At 38.6% G+C, this 27550-nt stretch overlaps 1 protein-coding gene across 6 annotated transcripts in view; it reads right to left on the minus strand.

The window, feature by feature from the left end:
• Positions 1–27550, minus strand: part of BTBD8 (BTB domain containing 8) — a 93674-nt gene that overhangs the window by 58940 nt on the left and 7184 nt on the right. For 3 of the 6 annotated variants that reach the window (XM_019957062.2, XM_019957061.2, XM_070786118.1), the window contains exons 2-4: positions 26612–26806; positions 10347–10582; positions 4006–4123 (exon numbers count right to left, since the gene is read on the minus strand). In XM_019957062.2, the coding sequence (XP_019812621.2) occupies positions 4006–4123; positions 10347–10582; positions 26612–26806 (549 nt within the window). Of the gene's footprint in view, positions 1–2003; positions 2097–4005; positions 4124–10341; positions 10583–26611; positions 26807–27550 lie in introns of those variants that run through there. The other 3 variants (XM_019957063.2, XM_070786119.1, XM_019957064.2) reach the window with 3 other exon arrangements.

Below are 27550 nucleotides of genomic sequence, written 5' to 3' on the forward strand. Positions count from 1 at the left end.
AATTGTAGTTTCAGACAATCTTCATTAAAAAAATAAAAATAATAATTTTATTTATTTTTGGCTGTCCTTAGGTCTTAGTTGCTGCACAGGCTTTTCTCTAGCTGTGGTGAGCAGGCTACTCTCCAGCTGCAGTGTGCTGGCTTCTCATTGTGGTGGCTTCTCTTGTGGAGCACGGGCTCTCAGACACAGGGACTTCAGTAGTTGTGGCACATGGGCTCAGTAGTTGCAGCTCCAGGCTCCAGAGCACAAGCTCAACAATTGTGGTGTATGGACTCAGCTGCTCCATGGCATGTGGGATCTTTCTGGACCAAGGATCAAACCCGTGTCCCCTGCATTGGCAGGTGGACCCTTCAACACTGACCCACCAGAGAAGCCTTAGAGAATCTACATTTTAAAGGGAGATTTGATAGCATCTTAACCCCATGAATGAAAGTCTGATGGTATAATATCAGGCACTGAAGAAAAAAATAAAAAAGGTATTTGGAAGGGATATAGGATCTTAAGTGTTAGAAAGTTAAAATTAGGAAATCACTGCCCTGCTTTTTCAATAAAGTAATATGAGAGAATCTTAATTATGGAATAATGAAGTACAACAAATAAATGAGTTTAAAAATATAGATTAAATTTCATTAAGAAAATAATAGGATAATAATTGACACGATAAAATGAGAGATCAGGTGGATAATTTGAGGTAGGCTAAACCCTAAAGGAAATCAGTCCTGGGTGTTCATTGGAAGGACTGATGCTGAAGCTGAAACTCCAATACTCTGGCCACCTCATGCGAAGAGTTGACTCATTGGAAAAGACCCTGATGTTGGGAGGGATTGGGGGCAGGAGGAGAAGGGGACGACAGAGGATGAGATGGCTGGATGGCATCACCAACTCGATGGACATGAGTTTGGGTAAACTCCAGGAGTTGGTGGTGGACAGGGAGGCCTGGCGTGCTGCGATTCATGGGGTCGCAAAGAGTTGGACACCACTGAGCTACTGAACTGAACTGAACTGAAAGATGACAGGAGGAAATACAAGTAGAGAGAAATGCCAAGTATACAGATGGTATTCATCTGGTGATTGACAGCAATTCAGGCAGAAAAGTGATGTCACAGAAATCCACAACAGGAGTAATGTGTTGTAGTACTCCAGGAAGCAACACTCAGAAAAGCAGTAACTAACAAATGGGATCCATGAACTCTAATGAGTCCTTTTACTATAATCTCTCTGCCTGCAAATAAACAGAGCTCTCTTTTTCTCCTTTGAGCAGGAGAAAAAAGCTCTCTTATCTCCTTTGGAGATAAGCAAGAACTAAGATGTGGGAAGAGTGGAGAAGTAACACTGTGATGAGGGTAAGGCCTGTGTAGAGACAGAACAGTGTAGGAAGTCTACTGCTATCCCTTTGCTCCTTGGGTTGGGGAGAAATGCAAGTGATTCAAATCACCTTTCTCTGCATGTCCCACATAAATAAAGGACACTCAAGCTGTTGCTACTATCTATACAAAAGCTCATATCAAAGGCCTATTACCTGGATGATGACAGCAAACACTTACATGGTACTTACTACGTGCCAGGCATTGTTCAAAGTACTTTAAATGCTTTTAGTAATTTAATCACCATAATGACCCTATACATTGTTGTTTAGTTGCTAAGTCATGTCCAACTCTTTTGTGACCCCATGGACTACAGCCCACCAGGGTCCTCTGTTCATGGGATGTCCCAAGCAAGAATACTGGAGTGGGTTGCCATTTCCTTCTCTTGGGGATCTTTCTGATCCAGGGATTGAACCTGAGTCTCCTGCACTGGCAGGCAGATTCTTTACCACTGAGCCATCAGGGAAACCCAGTAATAACTCTCTAAGATGGGTACTATTATAATCTCCATCTTTGCTGAGGATGCTAAAACACAGAATGATTAAATAACTTCCCCAAATTCATACAGCTAAAGATGGTGAGGCTGGAATTCAAACCCAGGCAGACAGGTTCCAACACAGAACACACACTCGTAATTACCCAGTTATAAATGACTTCTTTAGCTTAGTTGTGCCACCACAAGCAAGTGACTGGCATCAGATCATCTTGCAGCAAATAAAGGACTCCAGGTATTGGGCTGTGGATCAAGCAAAAGTCTGAAATGTTGTGAGAATTACTAAAATGGTGACACAGAGTCATGAAGTGAGCCAATGCTGTTGGAAAAATAGTGCTGACAGCCTTGCTCAATGCAGAGCTGCCACATATCTTCAAGTCATAAAAAACACAATTATCTGCAAAGTGCAATAAAGGAAAACAAAGTATGCCTGTGTTTTCTGAACTACTGATATAATAATCTTTGAACTGAATAATAAAATTTTAGGTACAAACAGAAAAACGTTCAAGTTTGGAATAGGAAGGTAATCTTAGGATTTAGAATCTGTCACTTTAACTCATATAAGGGTGCCAACCAAGTAAGAGAACTTAAGCCAGATCTTCTTGAAACATATCCTCAGGAAATTGCCTTTCTAGTTAATATAAATTTCTTTTTTATCACTAGGTGAACAAAATAAGCCAGAAATGTAGCAAGAGCTGTCCTAATATTCTAGATGCAGCTATTAAAACAGTCCACTGTCAGGCAGTACACAGGGAGAAGCCAAATATAGACAGTGTTGGAAAACATAATGCAAATGGTCACAGAGTCCTGCTTTCCCAGTATGACAACAATAGTCCTAGGGTTCCATAAGTTTCAAGAAAAATCTGGCATAAAACAAACTCAAAGCAAATTAATTTTAAAAGTAAAATTGTGTTGTCGCTCTACACTAACCAAGAAGAAAGAAAGGCATGCACACATACCATTTGGGAATATGTATATTTATATTCCCACATATGGAAAATACAGATCCATAATATGGAAAATATATAAATAAATCTCTATCACACTCTGTATTTTACTATACATAATGGGGATTTCATAAAAAATAGGAAAATGTGTATATATATTTTAAAAATATGTGTTCTCAGAAAGAAGAATTCAAACTTTGGATGGCAGTCTGATGGAAACTGGCAGTCTTAAGAGTTTAGCAATGTACTTCAGTCAATTAAGTGGCAAAACCAGTATGAGAGTACAAACATTGCTACTGTTTGGCTTGGATTTCTGTAATCTAAACCCACTGCTAACTTCATTAAGGGCTGTGCACCCTTGAACCTACAAGACTGCTTCTAGCCTCTGCAAAAATAGTCTGTTTCTTCCTCTTCCGCAGTACCAGAATAACTTAACATTCTATTTGAAACATAAAGAGGCAGGGAGGATAACTCTGGGTTCCTCAGCTTTCCAATTCTAGTCTGTTGTGAGGCCCAGCTGTACCTCTTTCCCTTGAGTTCCAAGAAAAAAAAATCTCTATTTCTTATTAACATCTTTTCTTTCTTTAAGCAGATTTTAGTTACTTACAAAAAAAGAGCCTGACCTAAACAGGCAGCAGGCTTTAATTTAAACTCTAAAAGCCTGGAATGCCTAAGCAACCCAATTCTACAGAATAATGGTTTTTAAAAAGTACACTGAAAAATTAAACCTCCTAATCAATGCTATTCATGAGAATCATCTATTTAGAATTAAAGACTTTGAGCCAAAATGCATTCAGAGAAAATGTCATTCATGTAGCAATAATCATTTTCAATACCATAATGACTATGAAATTAAAAACTGCATTTAATGACATTTTCAGTGGCTTTCAAATCCATTTTAGGCAACAGTATATTTTCTTCTAATGAAATCTTAGGTTCATGCCCAATGCACAGCACAGATCTGCTCTAGCTGAGCATGTGCACATGTCTCAGTGGGTCATCTGTGCATGTGTGAAACTGCAGATAGAAAATTCTGTCTATGGTCCAAACAATTCCCGTCAGAGACCTCCTGAGGCATCTCCATGGAACCTCTGCAGCCTATGTGAATCAGATCTTGAAAACCACTGTGTTAGAAAAAGACAGCCACCCTGACACTTTACTGTCACAACCAGAATACCAAATTAATCACATGCCTATTTACCTGTGAGCTTTAAAACTTTTTCCGTCAACATAAATATCAATATCTGGGCAACAGTGTTTCACATAAAGCTTCAGTAAATCTTCTCCTAATTCAGATGCAGGTTCCAAGTCATAAATATCTTTAAAAGAGAAAAACAAGACAAAAAATAGTTTCTTTAATAGTATATATATTTCAAAATTTTGTATTCTTGTTGTTGCTCAGTCACTCAGTTGTGTCCAACTCTTTGCAACCCCATGGACTGCAGCACGCCAGGCTGTCCTTCACTATCTCCCAGAGTTAGCTCAAACTCATGTCCATTGTATTCTAAAACTAGCAAAATGTTTTTCCACATGGTTATCTTGATTAGTTACTGAAAGAAAGTAACAGTGAGTGAAATCTTTAAGTGGTAAATTCAAAGTTAAATGAAACTTTAAAATCATCAATTCCTTCTGCTCTGAAATATATATTTCTACTTATACTTAAATGTAGATATACCTTTAAATATAGATACACATTTAAATATAGTAATACTATTATAAATTATACACCAAAATTGAAGCCACTTCACAAACATCTGACTTAAAAAGTTAAAAAATTTCCCAAGTTTGATATTCTTTTTCATCACTTAGTTTCTTCCTGTTTCTGTTCATGGATTTATGGCTAGGATGATCTGTGAACCAACAGAAATTCAACTAAAATCAATGGGACTTATAGAGCACTTATTATGAGTCTAGTACCATATACAGTATAAAGAGTTATAGAAAATATTTTAAGAACTACCTCTACTTCAAAAGATTCATAATTTAGGCTTTGGGAAGTGAAATATAAAACATGTATATATATTTAAAAAGAAAAATACTACATTGTATATTATAGCTCTATCAGTCTGGAAATTTTTGTTAGTATAACTGTTGAGGATGGGTCCCTGGGAACAGATTCCCAGTAACCAATTTACAAATGTATATATTTAGAAACCAGAATGCTAATGAGGTGACTCTGGGTTAAGGCCCCTAAAGAGCTTCAGGATGGGGGCTGGTCACCAGAAAGGACAAATATGTCATCAGGGAGGGGGAAGTTTCAGGCCCTTCCCCAGACCTCTAGGGAGGGAAAGGGAGCTATAGACTGAATTATAAAAATTCTTGAACAATAAGATTCAGGGAACTACTGGGTTGGTGAACATACCGACTTTTGAAAAGATAGCACACCTTGAGAGGGCATGGATATTTGTTCTGTATACCTTCCCTTCTCTACCCAACCCGCATACCTAGCCCTGTATCTTTTTCATTTGGCTGTTCCTAAATTATATCTTTTATAACAAATAGGTAAATATAAGTGAAATGTGTTCCTGAGTTCTGTGAGTCATTCTAGAAAATTATTGAACTTTGTAGGAGGGTGGTCATGGGAACTCTGGAATTTGTAGTCGCTGGGCACAAGAGTGGGTAGTAATGGGGATATGTCACCCCAAAACATGCCACTCTGGCATGAGGATTATTTTGAGCTAAAGGTACTTGAGAGGGAGCAGATGCAGGGAAAGCTATTTACATCCCCCAACTGCCTAAAAATAAAAGTAAAAAATTTTCCTTTTGTAAAGGAAATTTCCATGTGCAAAGCTATCTCCTTCTTAGGAAGAAACTATTCTCTTCACTTGACTATTATCTGTATAACAAGACAACCCTTATTTACCATACATTTTCTCCTCTCACCTTCCCATAACTTGCCTCCACCATCTAGTAGCCCAGAATGCCTTTCTTTCACTTAGCCTAAGATAATATTTTGTTGTTTAGTCGATAAATTGCATCCAGTTCTTTCTGTAACCCTGTGGACTGTAGCCCACCAAGTTCCTTTGTCCATGGGATTTCCAGGATAAGAATACTGGAGTGGGTTGCAATTTCCTTCTCCAGGGGATCTTCCTGACTCAGGGATTGAACCCACGTCTCCTGCATTGCAGGTGGATTCATGCAGTAGGATTCTTTACTGCTGAGCCACCAGGGAAAGTCAAGATGATAAATAACCCTCGATTATCTAGCCATCTTCTTGAATCTCCTTTTTTTGGTGAAACTCCTGGTGCAAAAATAAGTGATGAAAACCATTCTCCCCCCTCCTGTTAATCTGTCTTATTTCAATTTAATTCTTAGGCCAGTCACAGAACCTAAGAGGGTAGAAAGAACTCTTTCCTCCCCGACAGTAGCCTAGGCACCCGACTTGCGTTTACCATCTGAAGTGGGGAGAATATTGCAGCACTAAGCCCTTAACCTGTGGCATTTATCTGTTGCTAACTCTGGATAGTTACCATTAGAATTGAACTGTTGGATGCCCAGCTGGTGTTAGGAGAATTGGTTGTGTGGGGGAAAAAAAAAAACCCACACACATTTGGAGTCAGAAGTGGTACCCAGAAAAGAAAACAACAACACACAATTACAGAAACCCAAAACTGTTCCTCAACCTGAAGTCATCATTCCATTCTACCTTAAACTTGCTCTGTTCATACTCTTTAAGCCTGCAAAATAGTACCACTTAAATGCCTTATGAATAAGGCCACCACATCTCTTGGTTTGCCTGGGGGCAGTCCAGTTAATGCCTGTTCCCCTAGAATAACATTCAACAGCAATGATAATTTTTCATTTTTTACTCTTTCAAAAGAATCCTTGTTTGGACCACAAAATATAAAGTCATCCTTTATATAATAAGGCTCTTCATTGTCTGTCTTCTGCTTATATATCCAGGTTCATCCCTTACTGTGACTATTCTTATCCCCTCCTTTACTCTAGACCCACAACAAACCATGCATGGTGTTCCAAATTTGCTATGTGCCTGGTTCTTTGCCTCCAGGAGTGTCGTTTCCTTTGCCTGGACTACTTCTTCCCTAAACTCTCTATGTCTGGTCAACATCTGCTTTTTCTTCAGGATTCAGTTCAGATATTATTCCTTCCACACAGCTTTCTCTGAAGGCCTATTATTCCTTCCATGTAGTTTTTTCTGAAGGCCTACGTCTAGGTTAATGTGCCCTATTTGAGTCCTTAACACACTTGGTACATAACCAACCTGATTATACCTTCTCTAAACTGCAAGACAGTAACACTATCTGTTTTGTTCAATCTTGTATCAAATCTTTTGTTCAATCTTTGTATCAAATCTTCAAAAGTTTGTATTTGAATAATGTGCTGATTAGAAGGGCATTCCAGGAACAAATAGCAAGTATAAAAGCACAGAAGTAACAAAATACTGTTCTTTCAGATGAAATGCCAAGTCAGTAAGAGCAGAGCTCAGGGGGTGTGAGGGGTTGTGAAGATAGGAGGCAGCAGAGTACTAGGTGGCAGTCAGTTCCCCAAATCCCCTTATACCATGGGAAAGAAGCTGGGATTTATACTAAGGCTGTGGGAGACTACTAAAGAGTTTTAATAAGGCAAGTGCCATGGTCAGGCTTGCAATGAACAAATTTTGTTCTATACAATAGAAATGGAAGGTGGCACAAGAAGTCAGGTGACCAGTTGAGGTTCAAATTCTCAAAGAAAATAGCAACTTACTGAAATAAAGAAATGGCAGGAGGATAAAGGAGAGAAGTATTTAAGAATATTTAGGAGGCAAATCAACAGACATGCTCATGAATTGAATGAAGGATAAAAGAGTAACTGAGAAGAAAGATAGTTAATATAGGGAATTCCCTGGCAGTCCAGTGGCTAGGACTCCATGATTCCACTGCAGGGTGCATGATAAACCTTATGCCAAAGACACATAATCGTGGGGGCAGAATCTACCCCCCTTTAATACTTATAGTGCAATAACAGGAAGGAATTATTAAAGTTCCAATGCCATTATCAGTCTTGTTTACTAACTTTTAGTCCTATAAGCCAAAGCATCAATAAATGAATATAACTGGAAGGTATATGATGTCCTGGAGAAGGGAATGGCAAACCACTTCAGCATTCTTGCCTTGAGAACACCATGAACAGCATGACAAGGCAAAAAGATATGACCATAAAGCCTGCAACATTAACAAATATTTTATATACAATTTTCTAACACAAAATTTGGGTTGGTAGAAGTGTGGGAAACAATATAACACATGAATTTGATCCCTGGGCTGGGAACAAAGATCCCGAATGTCACATGGTGAGGTCTAAAATAAAGAAATAAAAGAGTGTATAAAAAAAAGGAAGAAAGAAAGATAGTAATATAATTAATATAATTCACATTATGCAGTATTTAAAAGAAGAGCAGGCTGGGAAAGGCAGGTGATTAGATCTGTCTGACACAGGTTAAATTTTGAGATATTTATATTTAGAGGTATATTTAGACAGATATGTCTGGTCAGTGGTCGGATATGAACCTCAAAAAAAAAAAATTGAAGAGGAAGTGCTGGTGAAGGAGACTGAGCAGTGACTGAGAGGGAAAATCCAGATAGCACAGAGTCAAGAAGACAGAGGAAGTTTCAAGGAGGGTGGCACGGACAGTATGGAGGATGGCAAAGGACTTTATAAGATGCGGCAAACAAGTGTCTATTAAACTGATCAACGTGGGGCGGGGCGGGGTGGGATTTCCATGGAGTGATGGAGGAGAAAATAGATAAAGGCAAGGGGTTGAGGGGTAAATGAACTCTTTCCATCTACACTAAAAATCTGTTTGGCCACTTTAATCGGCTATTGTGGGCCCATGGCAGAGTTCTAGGCTAGAGGCAAGAAAAATGGGTATCGAATATCAGCTCGGTCAACTGCCCCATCTGTGTGGCCTTAGAAAGTCCCTTATACTCTCTGAGCCTTACTGTCCTCATCTATAAAATCAGTCTGTAACCACTTTCTTTGTAGGGCTGAGACTAAATGAGATAGTTTAAAAAATGAACAGATCTATCTCAAGCCTAAAAGAGGCATGCATGCATGCATGCATTCATTTACCATAATACAATATGGTGAACATATACAAAAGAAACCTAACTGAGCTTAAATCAGTTTGTTTTTATTGTTGCTGCACTAAACATCAGTAATAAAAATCTTTTAGTTAACAGATACTATCATGTACAGTCAATTCAACTGTAACACATGTTTTGAAAACATGAGTTTGATCCAACACAACTGACATATTAGGGAACAATTTTTGCATAACGGGAATTTTTCCTTTCCTTAGGTGCAAGGTAATCCATAAGAAATACTAAGTCAATGCAAGGAACTGTATCCAGTTGGACTGAGCCATGAAAGAATATACATAAAACATAAATACCTAAGACACCTACCAGAAACCTCAGTTCACCCATGCCTACTCATTTCTGGTGTTACAAATTTCCATCTGATTTCAGATAACAGCTGCTGGGAGACCATTTTCTATGAATATTTTTGTTTTTGTATGGTCTGTCCTTTCTGAGCAGAGCACTGGCAAATTTGGATCAAGGGTGATTAAACAACAAATACATCTTGGAAGTTAGAGATAATGAGATGCTCCAGAAAGATTCAGAGACTATCCTCTCCTCAAAATCATTTCCTTACATTCCTACCTTCCCCTCACCAGACAAGATTTATCTACCTTCCAAAGTAAAGGTCTCTCCCTCTGTGGAGGAGGATGAGCAGGTCTGCCGGCAGCCTGTAAAAGTCTCATAAAGTTGGGGTTCCCCTCCTATGGTGCAACTCCATTGCATGTGAACAGCAGGTAACATTAAGCCCTCATGGGGACTGAGGGTTGAGAAGTGGTTCTGAGACGCTCTATAAGTAATAAACAGTTTGTTCTCTTATCCAAGGCTCTTGAGTCTCCTGTTGGAATATCTACTGTATCTATATCTACATCCTTAAAATACTCCTTCCACCAATTCACAGCAATTCACAAGCTGCAACCCTTTTGACACCCACTTCTACAAACAAACTAGACCTCTTTTTCAAGGTCAAATGCCATATTTATTGTAGTATTTATGTATTGCTGAATCATTTAACATGGATAAAACTATGTTCCTAGTTTTTTTAGGTTCCGATCTTTTAAAAATGTGTCACGACAAAATGTATTGGTGATTTTTGTGTTGCATGGAGTTTTTTAAGGAACGTATACATTGTGTTAGAACTGATTCTACAGTGTGCTAAAGCTTTTGCTTGTGTAGATTAGAATAAGAGTGAAAATATATAGAAGCTTAAAAGGAAAATTGTGAATTATGTCTGTATTTATTAATAATAACTCCATCTCTAATTACTTGGGAAAACTGGGAGTAGGCCATATTATTATTTCCATTCACTCATAAATTATATACTTTCATTTATACTGACTTTCATCTACTTATAAAAAAATGTTCAACAGAGCTGATTTTTGAAGTATGTTTTTCTCTAAGTGTTTAGAATATAATTACTTTCATGGCTATAAAAGTTTATAAAAATCCACAAAAAATACCTCACCAGTGGAAATTACATTTTCCTCTTTGCTGTTGATATCTTTTGGAATTTCATGTTTCAGAAGAGAATGATCAGATGATCTTTTACTTAAGAACTCTACAGATAACCTTCTATCATGGTCAGTACAATTTCCAACACTGAAGTCACATTTCTTTTGTGGTACTCCACTTTCCACTATCTTTTTCCTAAGAATTTCTTCTTCGTAGCTTTTTATATTTCTGTTTGATGAGTATACAATCCTAAAAGACAAAATGCAAAATATTAATAAAAATAATGTTGGTTATTCTTAAAACCTCATTTCCCAATGTGTGGCTTTCATAGATAACAGCCACATAGTTGGAAAATCTTCTTAATCTACACTAAAGAAAGGTCCATCTAAAATAGCAGGAAGTTTGAAAAGTAGTGTATAAAGAAACAATGTTAAAAAGGAATGTGTAATTGCCAACAAATTATATAACCTACATGAAATGGACAATTCCTAGGAAGGACACACACTACGAAACTTGATTTAAGAAGAAAGAGTATCTGAATAGACAAATAACAAGTAAAGAGATTGAATTAGTATTCAAAAACTTCTCACAAAGAAGGACACAGGACCAGGTGGCCTCCCTAGTGAACATTACCAAATGAAAGAAAATTAATTAATGGCAATCCTTTACAAACTTTTCCAAAAATATAAGACATAACACTTAACTCATTATGTGAAGCCAGTATTATGTTGGATCAAAAGGAGACAAAGACATCACAAGAAAACTACAGACCAATATCTCTTATTAATGTAGAGAAAAAAATCTTCAACAAAATAATAGCAAAGTGAATCCAACAACATATAAAAAGAATTATGCATCATGATCAACTGGGTTTTATTTTAGGAATTCAAGGGTAATTAAACACATGAAAATCAAAGTTATATACCATATGCTCTAGTGTGAACGTTTATGTCCCCTAAAATCATATATTGACAAAATCCAACACCCTGTCATAAAACATTCAACAAACTAGGAATGGAGGGAAACATTCTCAACCTGATAAAGCATACCTATGAAAAACCCACAGCTAACATCAGACTTAACAGTAAACAATTGAATACTTTCTTCCTAAGATCAGCAAGGATGTCTGTCTGCTCTTACCACTTCTGTTCAACATTTAAATAGATTCCAGCCAGAGCAATTAAGCAAGAAAAATAAATAGCTGGATTAGAAAAGAATAAGTAAAGCTATCTTCAACTACAAATAGCAAACATATACATAGAAAATCCTTGGAAATTCATCCCTAATGAATTTGTTTGCTAAACAAATTCAGCAAAGTTGCAAAAGAGAAGATCAATATGCAAAAATCACAAACAACAAACAATCCAAAATTAAATTAGAAAACAACTCCATTTACAACAGCAACAAGAAAATAAAATACTTAGGAATATCTTGATATTTCACAAAAAGCACAAGTCTTATATGCTGAAAGCTACAAAACAATGCTGAAAGCAATTAAATGGAAATACATTCCACTGATAATCTAATATTTTTAAATGGCAATACTCTTTAAATTAATCTATGGATTCAGTGCAACACCTATCAAAATTCAGCTAGTTTTCTGCAGAAATTGACAAACCAATCCTCAAATAGAAATGCTAGGATAGCCAAAACAATCTTTAAACAGAAGAAATTTAGAAGATTCACATTTTCTGAATTCTTAGCTTCCTACAAAGCTACAGCCATCAATACTGTGTGGTACTGGCATAAGGACAGATGTATGGATCAATGGAACCGGACTGAGTGTCTAGAACATACATTTATAGGCAACTGATTTTTGACAGGGGTGTTGTGACATTGTGATTTATAATATGAACTTTGTACACCATTCCCAGCACATAGATTCCAAAACCCTTCTAACTTCCTATGTAAAAGCCATAGGCTATCTTTATTACAGTTTAGTTCAGTTCAGTTCAGTTGCTCAGTCATTTCTGACTCTTTGCAACCCCATGGACCATAGCAGGACAGGCTTCCCTGTCCATCACCAACTCCCGGAGCTTGCTCAAGCTCATGTCCATCAAGTCAGTGATGCCAACCAACCATCTCATCCTCTGTCATCCCCATCTCCTCCCACCTTCAATCTTTCCCAGCATCAAGGTCTTTTCCAATGAGTCCGTTCTTCACATCAGGTGGCCAAAGTATTGGAGCTTCAGCTTCAGCATCAGTCCTTCCAATGAATATTCAGGACTGATTTCCTTTAGGATTTACTGGTCTGATCTCCTTGCAGTCCAAGGGACTCTCAAGAGTCTTCTCCAACACCACAGTGCAAAAGCATCAATTCTTCGGCACTCAGCTTTCTTTATAGTCCAACTCTCACATCTATACATGACTACTGGGAAAACCATAGCTTTGACTAGACGGACCTTTGTTGGCAAAGTAATGTCTCTGCTTTTCAATATGCTGGTCATAAATTTTCTTCCAAGGAGCAAGCGTCTTTTAATTTCATGGCTGCAGTCACCATTTGCAGTGATACTGGAGCCCCCCCAAATAAAGTCTGTCACTGTTTCCATTGTTTCCCCATCTATTTGCAATGAAGTGATGGGACTGGATGCCATGATCTTAGTTTTTTGAGTGTTGAGTTTTAAGCCAACTTTTTCACTCTCCTCTTTCACTTTCATCAAGAGGCTCTTTAGTTCCTTTTCACATTCTGCCATAAGGGTGGTGTCATCTGCATATCTGAGGTTACTGATATTTCTCCCAGCAATCTTGATTCCAGCTTGTGCTTCATCCAGCCCGGCATTTTGCATGATGTACTCTGCATATAAGTTAAATAAGCTGGGTGACAATATACAGACTTGACGTACTCCTTTCCTGATTTGGAATCAGTCTGTTCCATGTCCAGTTCTAACTGCTGCTTCCACAGTCAGCTCCTGCATACCGATTTCTCAGGAGGCAGGTCAGGTGGTCTGGAATTTTCCAGTTTGTTGTAATCCACACAGTCAAAGGCTTTGGCATAGTCAATAAAGCAGAAGTAGATGCTTTTCTGGAACTCTCTTGCTTTTTCAATGATCCAATGGATGTTGGCAATTTGATCTCTGGGTCCTCTGGCCTTTCTAAATCCATCTTGAACATCTGGAAGTTCACGGTTCATGTACTATTGAAGCCTGGCTTGGAAAATGTTGAGCATTACTTTGCTAGTATGTGAGATGAGTGCAATTGTGTGGTAGTTTGAACATTCTTTGGCATTACCTTTCTTTGGGATTGGAATGAAAACTGCCCTTTTCCAGTCCTGTGGCCACTGCTGAGTTTTCCAAATTTGCTGGCATATTGAGTGCAGCACTTTCACAGGATCATCTTTCAGGATTTGAAATAGCTCAACTGGAATTCCATCACCGCCACTAGCTTTGTTCATAGTGATGCTTTCTAAGGCCCACTTGACTTCACATTCCAGGATGTCTGGCTCTAGGACAGTGATCACACCATCGTGATTATCTGGGTCGTGAAGATCTTTTTTTGTATCATTCTTCTGTGTATTCTTGCCACCTCTCCTTAATATCTTCTGCTTCTGTTAGGTCCATACTATTTCTGTCCTTTATTATGCCCATCTTTGTATGAAATGTTCCCTTGGTATCTCTAATTTTCTTTCCCATTCTATTGTCTTCCTCTATTTCTTTGCATTGATCACTGAGGAAGGCTTTCTTGTCTCTCCTTGCTATTCTTGGAACTCTGCATTCAAATGGGTATATCTTTTCTTTTCTCCTTTGCCTTTGCCTTTTGCTTCTCTTCTTTTATCAGCCATTTGTAAGGCCTCCTCTGACAACCATTTTGCTTTTTTGCATTTCTTTTTCTTGGGGATGGTCTTGATCACTGCCTCCTGTACAATGTCAGAATCTCCATCCATAGTTCTTCAGGGACTCTGTCTATCAGATCTAATCCCTGGAATCTATTTATCACTTCTACTGTATAATCGTAAGGGATTTGACTTAGGTCATACCAGAATAGTCTAGTGGTTTTCCCAACAGTCTTCAATTTTAGTCTGAATTTTGCAATAAGGACTTCATGATCTGAGCCACAGTCAGCTCCTAGTCTTGTTTTTGCTGACAGTATAGAGGTTCTCCATCTTTGGCTGCAAAGAATATAATCAATCTGATTTCAGTATTGACCATGTGTAGAGCCTTCTCTTGCATTGTTGCAAGAGGGTGTTTGCTATGACCAGTGTGTTCTCTTGGCAAAACTCTTGTTAGCCTTTGCCCTGCTTCATTTTGTACTTTAAGGCCAAAGTTGCATGTTACTCCAGGTATTTCTTGACTTCCTACTTTTGCATTTCAGTCCCCTGTAATGAAAAGGACATTTTTTTGGGTGTTAGTTCCAGAAGGTCTTGTAGGCCTTCATAGAACCATTCAACTTTAGCTTCTTCAGCATTACTGGTTGGGGCATGGACTTTATTACAGCACTTAATTTTACTCCCAGTTCCTGAAATATCTCCAGAAGGATAAAAATGAAATGTATGTCTTTAGTTATATAGCAAGCCCCTTTAAACCACATCAGAGTTTACATTAGGGAGGTAGGTGACTTTTAGAAAGCCCATAAGGATGGGAACTGGAATCCAGGAAAACCAACCAAGTGCTTTGAAGGTTGGAACTAAGCTCTTCCCTCCACCTCTGGAGAGGGGAGAGGCTAAATTAACCACCAACGACCAATGATTGGGCTTCCCTGGTGGTTCAGACGGTACAGAATCTACCTGCAATGTGGGGGACCCCAATTCGATCCCTGGGTCAGGAAGATCCCCTGGAGAAGGAAATGACAACCCACTTCAGTATTCTTCTCTGGAGAATTCCATGGGAACTGGGCAGGCTACAGTCCATGGGGTCACAAAGATTTGGACACGACTGAGCTATTAACCCGGAGAAGGCAACGGCACCCCACTCCAGTACTCTTGCCTGGAAAATCCCATGGGCAGAGGAGCCTGGAAGGCTGCAGTCCATGGGGTCGCTAAGAGTCAGACACGACTTAGCGACTTCCCTTTCACTTTTCACTTTCATGCATTGGAGAAGGAAATGGCAACCCATTCCAGTGTTCTTGCCTGGAGAATCCCAGGGATGGGGGAGCCTCGTGAGCTGCAGTCTATGGGGTCACACAGAGTCAGACATGACTGAAGCGACTTAGCAGCAGCAGCAGCAGCAGAGCTATTAACACACACTAATCAATCATGCCTATGTAATGAAGCCTGCATCTTTAGATGGGTTTCAGTGAGCCTCTGGGTTGGTGGACACATGGAGGTACTGGGAGAGTAGTGAACCCTGAGAGGGCATGGAAGCTCCTTCCCATAACCCGTGCCCTATGCATCACCTCCATCTGGCTGTTTCTGAGTTTTTACCAATAATATGTCAAGTAAAATATTTTCATGAGTCCTAGGAGCTGCTCCAGCAAATGAGGTGAACCTGAGGGAGGGGCCTAAGAATCTGCATTCAGATGGTCAGAAGCACAGGTAATAATCTCCAGGTAGACAGTGTCAGAATTGAATTAAATCTGTAGGACACCCAACTGATATCTGGAGAACCTGAGAATTGCTTGGCGAGGGGGAAAAAACTACAAATCTGGTGACCGGAAGTGTCAGAAGCAAAGTACTCAACAGGTAGAACTGAGCAACAGGATCGATTTGGAGGCAAAAGGAGGGAGCAAAAGTGGTTTTGGGAGGAAGGAATGAGTGAGGCAAAGTAAGCAAGTGAGCAAGTTTAGGACTAAAGAGTTTGAATAATTTGGGTATGAGGGGGCTCTGAGCTATAAAGGTGGTCTCTGGTTGTCTGGTATCTGGCTCTGGGATGATTAGGGCAGAGGAGTGTTGCCTTCTAGAGTGTAAGAACCAGAGGGAAAAGTGGGTGTAGGAATGGATTCAGGATTACTTGGTTTGCATATCAAAGGCACACTATGGGAATTAGCTAACTCTGGGAGGGGCAGTCTTTCCCCAGTCAGTGAGGGTCCAAGTTATATATATGTGCTCTGTTGTGCTCAGCCGCTTCAGTCGTGTGCAATTCTTTGCTACTCCGTGGACTGCAGCCCACTAAATTCCTCTGTTCATGGGATTCTCCAGGCAAGAATACTGGAGTGGACTGCCATGCTGTCTATACACATAGTTAATATTACAAGGTACCTGTTTCACCCACTTCAGCCCTACTAGTATAAGGGATTTGAGAAAGCTGTAGGGGAAATGGAATCGTTCATGCTGTGCTGATGTTCTATGTGTTTACTTGGTTGACATTTTATCCTAGCATTGATGTTAAACTGAAAATTTAAAGGTCTTCCCTTTTTACCCACACAAAAACATGAACACACATTTTCAGACAACTATAGTGTGGTAAGTCTTAAGAAATCAAAGATTTTTATCACGAGGTCATAAAGAAAAAACTATCAGTACTTTCCACTGCCAATCATTTGAGCCGTATCTGAAGTTGCTATATATAAAATTTTTTTTCAAAGACTCTTTGATCAGAATTTTTACTAAAAAATCATAATCTCAATACTTTATATTCCTCTCCTTAAGCTTTATATTAACACAGACAAATTTCAATACAATCTTCTTTTTAAAAGGGGAGGAGGTATTACTAGAGCTAATCAGTGAATTTAGCAAAGTTGCAGGATACAAAATCAATACACAGAAGTCACTGGCATTTCTATATCCTCCTAACAATGAAAAATCAGAAAGAGAAATTAAGGAATAAATCCCATTTATCATTGCAACAAAAAGAATTAAATATTTAGGAATAAACTTACCTCAGGGGACAAAAGAACTATACACAGAAAATTATAAGACACTAATGAAAGAAATCAAAGATGACATAAACAGATGGAGAAATATTCCATGTTCCTGGGTAGGAAGAATTAATATTATGAAAATGACTATACTAACAAGTGCAATCTATAGATTCAATGTGATTCCTATCAAATTACTAATGGCATTTTTCACAGAACTAGAACAAAAAATTTCACAATTCATATGGAAACACAAAAGACCCTGAACAGCCAAAGCAGTCTTGAGAAAGAAGAATGGAGCTGGAGGAATCAACCTTCCTGACTTCAGATTATACTACAAAGTTACAGTCATCAAGACAGTATGATACTGGCACAAAAACAGAAATATAAACCAATGGAACAAGATAGAAAGCCCAGATATAAACCCATGCAGCTATGGGTACCTTATTTTTGACAAAGAAGGCAAGAATATACAATGGGACAAAGACAGCCTCTTCATTAAATGGTGCTGGGAAAACTGGACAGCTACATGTAAAAGAATGAAATTAGAACACTTCCTAACACCAAAGATAAACTCAAAATGGACTAAAGATCTAAATGTAAGACCAGAAGCTATAAAACTCTTAGAGGAAAACATAGAACACTCAATGACATAATTCAAAGCAGATCCCCTATGACCCACCTCCTAGAGTAACACAAATAAAAACAAAAGTAAACAAGTGGGACCTGATTAAACTTAAAAGCTTTTGCACAGCAAAGGAAACTATAAGCAAGGTGAAAAGACAACCTTCATAATGGGAGAAAATAATAGCAAATGAAACAACTGACAAAGGATTAATTTCCGAAATATACAAGCAGTTCATACAACTCAATACCAGAAAAACAAACCACCCAATCAAAAGTGGGAAAAAGACCTAAACAGACATTTGTCCAAAGAAGAAATACAGATGGCTAACAAACACATGAAAAGATGCGCAACACAGCTCATTATTAGAGAAATACAAATCAAAACTACAATGAGATATCACTTCACACTGGTCAGAATGGCCATCATCAAAAGGTCTACAAACAATAAATGCTGGAGAGGGTGTGGAGAAAAGGGAACGCTCCTGAACTGTTGGTGGGAATGTAAATTGATACAGCCACTATGGAAGATGGTATGGAGATTCCTTAAAAAACTACAAATAAAACCACCATATGATCCAGCAATCCCACTCCTAGGCATTTACCCTGAGGAAACCAAAACTGAAAGAGACACATGTATCCCATTGTTCATTGCAGCACTAACTACCATCGCTAGAACATGGAAGCAACCTAGATGTCCATTGACAGATAAAAGGATAAAGAAGTTTTGGTACATATACACAATGGAATACTACTCAGCTGTAAAAAGGTACGCATTTGAGTCAGTCCTAATGAGGTAGGATGAACCCAGAACCTATTATACGGAGTGAAGTAAGTCAGAAAGAGAAAGAGAAATATCATATTCTAATGCATATATACGGAATCTAGAAAAATGGTACTGAAGATGGTACTGAAAAATGGTACTTATTTACAGGGCAGTAGTGGAGAAATAAACATAGAGAATAGACTTATGGACATAGGGAGAGAGGAGTAGAGGGTGAGATGTATGGAAAGAGTAACATGGAACCTTACATTACCATATGTAAAAGAGATAGCCAACGGGAATTTGCTGTGTGGTTCAGGAAACTCAAAGAGGGGCTCTGTATCAACCTAGAGGGGTGAGATAGGGAGGAAGATGGGAGGGAGGTTCAAAAGGGAGGGGACATATGTATACCTATGGCTGATTCACATTGAGGTTTGACAGAAAACAACAAAATTCTTCAAAGCAATTATCCTTCAATAAAAAAATAAATTTTTAAAAAAGGGGGAGGAGGCATGTTACAAGAACTTTGTATACGCAAGACAAGGCTGAGCGCCGAAGAATTGATGCTTTTGAACTGTGGTGTTGGAGAAGACTCTTGAGAGTCCCTTGGACTGCAAGGAGATCCAACCAGTCCGTTCTGAAGGAGATCAGCCCTGGGATTTCTTTGGAAGGAATGATGCTAAAGCTGAAACTCCAGTACTTTGGCCACCTCACGCGAAGAGTTGACTCAGGAAAAGACTCTGATGCTGGGAGGGATTGGGGGCAAGAGGAGAAGGGGACGACAGAGGATGAGATGGCTGGATGGCATCACTGACTCAATGGACGTGAGTCTGAGTGAACTCCGGGAGTTGGTGATGGACAGGGAGGCCTGGTGTGCTGTGATTCATGGGGTCGCAAAGAGTCAGACACGACTGAGCAACTGATCTGATCTGATCTGATCTGATGAGATATCATTAGCAATGTTCACATTGATGGGCAGATTTAATCTCAAGGACCTTACCTAACATACTTCAGACATACATCACTAATCTAACACGAAACAGAAATCTAACACTTAAAATAGAGGGTTGTGAAGTGCTAGGACGCACAAAGTCATGTACTCCAACTTTATTATTCTAAATATGAGAAAACCGAGACTCAAAGAAATCATAAAATAAGGTAATGCAGAGGCAAAAGGCAGCTCTGTCTTGTTGCCAGACTCAGTGCTTCCTCTACTCTACCATATTGTCTCTCATTTGATCTTTTTTCCCTAACACTTCAATGATAATAAATAAAGGGTAGCATTAATATAATTTCTCTTTCTCTAGTATACAAAATTTGACCTTTCCCAAGCATCTTCTTCTAAACATACACTCAGTAGCTGGAGAAATGTATAATTTCATACGGCTATTACTAGGAATAATACTTACTAAAATGTATTCAGTGCTTACTATATGCCAGGTCACTGTGCTAAGTGCTTTAAAAGCATCTAATTTAACCTTCCCAACAACATTATGAGGTAGGTATTGTCATTATATCCATTTTATTAAGGCGATAAAACTAATGAGAAGCAATTAGTGTGATCCACATTCACACAGTTAGAAATGGTAGACCTGCTTACCACAGCGCCTACTCTACAACAAAGCCACTACACCACCACCTACTAGAAACACAAAAGTGTATACAGTATTTTTAAATTGATGGTTGGAACTCAACAATGAACCAATGATCTATACTAGAAAATGATAATGATTTTCTAAATTACACTTAAAGTATCTGTTTAAATTACAGCATATCATACTGTTCTTACAAACAGAAAGCCAAAGTTAGACAATTTTCTGTTTATGCTTATTGTAGCTTCATATGAAAAAACTGAAATAATAAAAACAGATTATTCAAGAAACTGTCAGACCATAAAATGAAGAAAAATAAGCCAAATCACACACATATATTTAAAGTTTAATTATCCAAAAGAATTTTCTACACTAAAGTCAACATGATTTTTATTATAGGCAAAAAGTGTGTTAGCAAATAACTAAAAGACTAGCATCTAAAAAATACCTAGGACTCAGGACATAACAACACAAAAATCCAACTCTGATTTCTCATAAAAGTTAAACTTATAATTGGTATTAGTATTAAGGATAGACATACAGACCAAAGGAAATGAATTGAGAGATCAGAAATAAACCCTAATGTCTATGTATTAGTCACCTTGGGCTGCCATAACAAAAATCACAGACTGGTGACTTAAACAGAACTTTATTCCTCACAGTTCTGGAGGCTAGACATCAAGATCAGGTGCCACCATGCGGGGTTCTGGTGAGAACTCTCTATGGCTTGCAGTTAGTCACCTTTTCACTGTATCCTTACATGGCATAAACAAAGAGAGAACAACTCTCTCTCTGGTGTCTCTTGTTATAATGGTACTGTTCTTATCATGCTGCTGCTGCTAAGTCACTTCAGTGGTGTCCAACTCTGTGTGACCCCAGAGACGGCAGCCCACCAGGCTCCCCTGTCCCTGGGATTCTCCAGGCAAGAACACTGGAGTAGGTTGCCATTTCCTTCTCCAATGCATGAAAGTGAAAAGTGAAAGTGAAGTCACTCAGTCGTGTCCGACTCTTTGCGACCCCATGGACTGCTGCCTGTCAGGCTCCTCCGTCCATGGGGTTTTCCAGGCAAGAGTACTGGAGTGGGGTGCCATTGCCTTCTCTGGTTCTTATCATGAGGTCTCATCTAATCTTAATATACCTCCCAGAGGCACAGTCTCCAAATACCATCACATTAGGCAGTAGAGCCTCAATACATGAATTTTCAGGGGAAACAACTCAGTCCACAGCAATAGGCAACTGATTTTCAACAGGATATATTGACAATCCAACGGGGAAAGAACAGTCTCTTCAAAAATAGTACTGGGACAACTAGATATTCAACATACAAAAGAATAAAGTCGGTCCCCTTCCTTATACTATATACAAAAGTTAACTCAAAATGGATCATAGACCTGAATGTAAGAGCTAAAAGCATAAACCCAAAAAATTTGTAGAAAAAAGTGTAAGAATAAATCTTCTGTGACCCTAGAATAGGCAATGGTTTCTTATCAATAATACCAGCAGCAAAAGTGACAAAAGAAAATTAGATAAACTAGGCTACATTAAAAACCTAAAACTTTTGTGTTGTAAATGACACCATCAAGACAACCCACTGAATGGAGGAAAATATTTGCAAATCATGTCTGATATGAGCCTAGTATCTAGAATACATGAACTGTCTTACAACTCAATGATATAAAGACAAATAATCCAATTGAAAAATGGACAAAGGATGTGAATAAACAGTTCTCCAAAGCAGACACAAATAACAAGCACAAGAAAATATGCCCAGATCATTAGCTACTGGGGAAGCACAAATGAACCTCAATGAGATATCACTTCACATACACTAGGATGGCTATAATAAAAATGACAGAAAATAACAGCATGTGTTACAAGGATGTAGAGAAAATGAAACCTTCATACATTGTTTGAAGGCATGTAAAATGGTATAGCCTCTTTGGAAAAAGAGTTTGGCATTTCTTCAAAGAGTTAAACATAGAATTACCATATGATCCAGCAATTCCACTCCTAGGTATACTGACCCAAGAGAAATGAAAACATAGGTTCACACACACACACACACACACACACACACTGCATAGGAATGTTCATAGCACAATGTGCTGTGCTATGCTTAGTGCTCAGTTGTGTCCTACTCTTTGTGACCTCATGTACTGTAGCCCACCAGGCTTCTCTGTCCATGGGGATTCTCCAGGCAAGAATACTGGAGTGGGTTGCCATGCCCTCCTCCAGGGGATCTTCCTAACTCAGGGATAGAACCCAGGTCTCCCGCTTTGCAGGCAGATTCTTTACTGTCTGATCCACCACGGAAGCCCAAGAATATTGGAGTGGGTAGCCTATCCCTTCTCCAGGAGATCTTCCCAACCTGGGAATCAAACTGGGGTCTTCTGCATTACAGGCAGATTCTTTACCAGCTGAGCTACCAGGGAAGCCATCATAGCACCATATGATCCAGCAATTCCACTCCTAGGTATATACTCAAGAGAAATGAAAACGGGTTCACACACACACACACAACACACACACACACACACACAACACACACACACACACACACACACACACACACACAAATTGCATAGGCATATGCATAGAAACATTAACCAAAAGTAGAAACAACATAAATGTCCATCAACAGAAGAATGGACATATAAAATGTGGCACTGCCATACAATGAAATATTATTTGGCAATAAGAAGAAATGAAGTAGATATATGTAGCAATATGGATAAACCCAGAAAACATTATGCTTAATGAAATAAGCCAGGCTCAAACTCCATAAATTGCATGATTTCCTTTATGTGAAAAGTCCAGAACACTCACGGAAAATAGATTAGTGTTACCTAGGGCAAGAGGTGAGAGAGTGTAGAGTGATAGCTAACGGATAAGGGGTTTCTTTTGGGGATACTGAAAATGCTCCAAAATTAAATTGTGATTATAACTCTGTGTAAATACTAAAATCACTGAATTATACAAGTGAAACATCTGAGCTATATGAATTATACCTCAATAAAGATGCTTTTAAAAACCAGTAATTGACAAACCTATAGTACTATACAATGACACAACTGCCAGTACTGGCTTCAAAACTTAGTTCCACATTTACACAACACCATTATTAAACACTAAAATCAAGAATCACTAATCAATACATACTTAGACCTCACAAACAGGGCCAAATAAATATCTGCTGAATAAGTGTATGTGATGGGGATGTGACAGAAAAACTTAGAATATCATTAGAACAATACTACCTTTCATATATTGGAGAAAGGTAAGAAATTGTGAGAGGGCAGGAATTAAATAACTGAAATGAGGTACAGATAAGCACCTTAAACTTCACAAGTGCAAAAACTTAGTTAACAATTTTTATGGTGCTTATTGTGTGCCAGGCATTTTACAGATGAGGAAACTCTAGGCAAGAGGGATGAAGTCTGAGGCACACAGCTACCAAAGAGCAGAGCAGGGAATCTGAATCCAGGCAATCTAGCTCTACAGTACATGTTCTTAAACTCTAAAGTGTTAAAAGTCCCCTCTAAAGTAACTGAAATAGATTTTTTTTTAAAAAGAGATGTAATTCTGAAGAACTACCTTAGAACGTATTTCCCTTATGGATACATTTGGCAAAAATGAGGGTCAAATCATTACACATCTATGAAGAAAACAGTAAAGCATTAAAATGGAATTCTATTTAATTAGAACAGGGATTAATTTAGTGTCTCCCATGATTTAGCTAATGACAACTCACCAAACATGAGTACCCCAAATTACTAAGAAGTTCGATGGATGTCCTCTTCAAAAATTTTGACCACACACAAGCCAGAAGATTAAAAAGTTATGACCTCATATTTTTGTAAACATATTTAATTTAATGCTTTGCTGCTGCTGCTGCTGCTAAGTCGCTTCAGTCATGTCCGACTCTGTGTGACCCCATAGACAGCAGCCCGCCAGGCTCCCCCATCCCTGGGATTCTCCAGGCAAGAACACTGGAGTGGGTTGCCATTTCCTTCTCCAATGCATGAAAGGGAAAAGTGAAAGTGAAGTCGCTCAGTTGTGTCCGACTCTTAGTGACCCCATTGACTTCAGCCTACCAGGCTCCTCCGTCCATGGGATTCTCCAGGCAAGAGTACTAGATTATGTGCCATTGCCTTCTCCGAATTTAATGCTTTACATAACAATAATACAGAAGTCAGTATGTTGCAATGGTTCTCCACAGGGGGCAATTCTACCTCTCAGAGGGCATCTGGCAATCTAGAAAAGGAAAGATATAAACATCTGAATGCGGAGTTCCAAAGAATAGCAAGAAGAGATAAGAAAGTCTTCCTCAGCAATCAATGCAAAGAAATAGAGGAAAACAACAGAATGGGAAAGACTAGAGATCTCTTCAAGAAAATCAGAGATACCAAAGGAACATTTCATGCAAAGATGGGCTCAATAAAGGACAGAAATGGTATGGACCTAACAGAAGCAGAAGATATTAAGAAGAGATGGCAAGAATACACAGAAGAACTGTACAAATAAGATCTTCATGACCCAGATAATCACGATGGTGTGATCACTGTCCTAGAGCCAGACATCCTGGAATGTGAAGTCAAGTGGACCTTAGAAAGCATCACTATGAACAAAGCTAGTGGAGGTGATAGAATTCCAGTTGAGCTATTCCAAATCCTGAAAGATGATGCTGTGAAAGTGTTGAACTCAATATGCCAGCAAATTTGGAAAACTCAGCAGGTGGCCACAGGACTGGAAAAGGTCAGTTTTCATTCCAATCCCAAAGAAGGGCAATGCCAAAGAATGCTCAAACTACTGCACAATTGCACTCATCTCACACGCTAGTAAAGTAATGCTTAAAATTCTCCAAGACAGGCTTCAGCAATATGTGAACCGTGAACTTCCTGATGTTCAAGCTGGTTTTAGAAAAGGCAGAGGAACCAGAGATCAAATTGCCAACATCCGCTGGATCATCAAAAAAGCAAGAGAGTTCCAGAAAAACATCTATTTCTGCTTTATTGACTATGCCAAAGCCTTTGACTGTGTGGATCACAATAAACTGTGGAAAATTCTGAAAGAGATGGGAATACCAGACCACCTGATCTGCCTCTTGAGAAATTTGTATGCAGGTCAGGAAGCAACAGTTAGAACTGGACATGGAACAACAGACTGGTTCCAAATAGGAAAAGGAGTCCGTTAAGGCTGTATATTGTCACCCTGTTTATTTAACATCTATGCAGAGTACATCATGAGAAACGCTGGCCTGGAAGAAACACAAGCTGGAATCAAGATTGCCGGGAGAAATATCAATAACCTCAGATATGCAGATGACACCACCCTTATGGCAGAAAGTGAAGAGGAACTAAAAAGCCTCTTGATGAAGGTGAAAGTGGAGAGTGAAAAAGTTGGCTTAAAGCTCAACATTCAGAAAATGAAGATCATGGCATCCAGTCCCATCACTTCATGGGAAATAGATGGGGAAACAGTGTCAGACTTTATTTTTCTGGGCTCCAAAATCACTGCAGATGGTGACTGCAGCCATGAAATTAAAAGACACTTACTCCTTGGAAGGAAAGTTATGACCAGCCTAGATAGCATATTCAAAAGCAGAGACATTACTTTGCCAACAAAGGTTCGTCTAGTCAAGGCTATGGTTTTTCCTGTGGTCATGTATGGATGTGAGAGTTGGACTGTGAAGAAGGCTGAGCGCCGAAGGAACTGATGCTTTTGAACTGTGGTGTTGGAGAAGACTCTTGAGAGTCCCTTGAACTGCAAGGAGATCCAACCAGTCCATTCTGAAGGAGATCAGCCCTGGGATTTCTTTGGAAGGAATGATGCTATAGCTGAATCTCCAGTATTTTGGCCACCTCATGTGAAGAGTTGACTCATTGGAAAAGACTCTGATGCTGGGAGGGATTGGGGGCAGGGGTAGAAGGGGACAACAGAGGATGAGATGGCTGGATGGCATCACTGACTCGATGGACGTGAGTCTGAGTGAACTCCGGGAGTTGGTGATGGACAGGGAGGCCTGGCGTGCTGCGATTCATGGGGTTGCAAAGAGTCGGACATGACTGAGCGACTGATCTGATCTGATCTGATCTGAAGACATTTTGATATTTACAACTTGGGGTCAGGGCTCAGGAAGGCTAGGGAGAAGAAGTGCCAATGACAGCTAGTGGCTGAAGGCCAGAGATGCTGCTAAACATCCTAAAATGCACAGTACAGCTCCCACCCAACAAAGAATTATCCAACTTAATAGTGCCAGGGTTAAGAAACCTCAGCATAGAGTAATTCATTCAAACTACTGGACAACAGTACCGTTTCTCCTCTCTCAGGATCAATCTCAAATGAAAAATTAGCCTTTCTGAATACTAATCCTCTAAAAACTCTTAATACTAATACTTAGACTCTACTAACACTAATTATTAAGATAATATGGAATTTAAATGAATGGATTTCTTAGAAGGCTATAAAACAGCTATGAAAATACATGAAATAAACACATACATATGTTTAAAAAATAAACAAATACATACTAGATTTAAATAAGAGAAAAAAGATAAAGAAAGCACTTACTGTAAAAATGTTCTAAATTCTGAAGCTTCAAAGTTCTCCACAGTGACATGTTCCTGATTTTTTAAGTTATCTGTATGTCCAACAGTATGAAAATAGAAATCAGGAACCCTTGCTAAAAGGACTGCTTTGTGTGCTTTGAACAAAGTACAACCTATAGAGAAAGTAACATCTGTGTGTACTTCTTCTCTTAGAAGCCTATAAGGAATAAAAAGGAACCACAGTTTAATTAGTGATGCTTAGAAACATACAATACACTCATTTTTATAAAATAAATTTTTAACATAACACATACACTAAAAATACAGATAACAAAATAATATGAAAATGAGCTTATTCTCAACTCATTCAAAGAACATTGTTTAATGTTGGTTTAGAATGCAATTTTCTAAAATTTATAATGAAAACAAGGGTAATTACACTGAAAGAGAAAGAATACTTTTCAAAAAATATCTTTTCTTTTTAATTCCTTCTAACAATAAAGTTATCTTCTACATAGATTGATTTTCCTTTAAAATGTACATACTTTAGATTTATTTTGGAAAGAGAACACAAAGTAATGTGTTCATTGACTACTGAATCAACTTTTAAAAATCTTACTAAAACCGAAGCCAAAAAAGTAAACAGCAAACCAGATGTGGTTATAATAGACAATTCAGACCAGAAACTGGTACACTATTGTGTTCTATTGTTAAATACAAGTCTGAATTGCAGGCTTAGCTGTCAAGACTGTGACATTTAAGCCCCTTTCCATCAACCACCCCCCCCAAAAAACAAGAACTAATCATGCCCTAATCTCTATTATCAAAATGATGGACTCATGTGGAAAGCCCATTCAATGTGGACAGAACTAACGTGCAGACATAGTTATGGTAAAGCTGTCATGTAAAGTGACAGAAGAACAGAAATCAGCATCATAAGAGAAAACTGTCATACAATCTC

This window comes from Bos indicus, chromosome 3 (assembly GCF_029378745.1).
Source record: "Bos indicus isolate NIAB-ARS_2022 breed Sahiwal x Tharparkar chromosome 3, NIAB-ARS_B.indTharparkar_mat_pri_1.0, whole genome shotgun sequence".
In the NCBI taxonomy this organism is placed as follows: Eukaryota; Metazoa; Chordata; class Mammalia; order Artiodactyla; family Bovidae; genus Bos; species Bos indicus.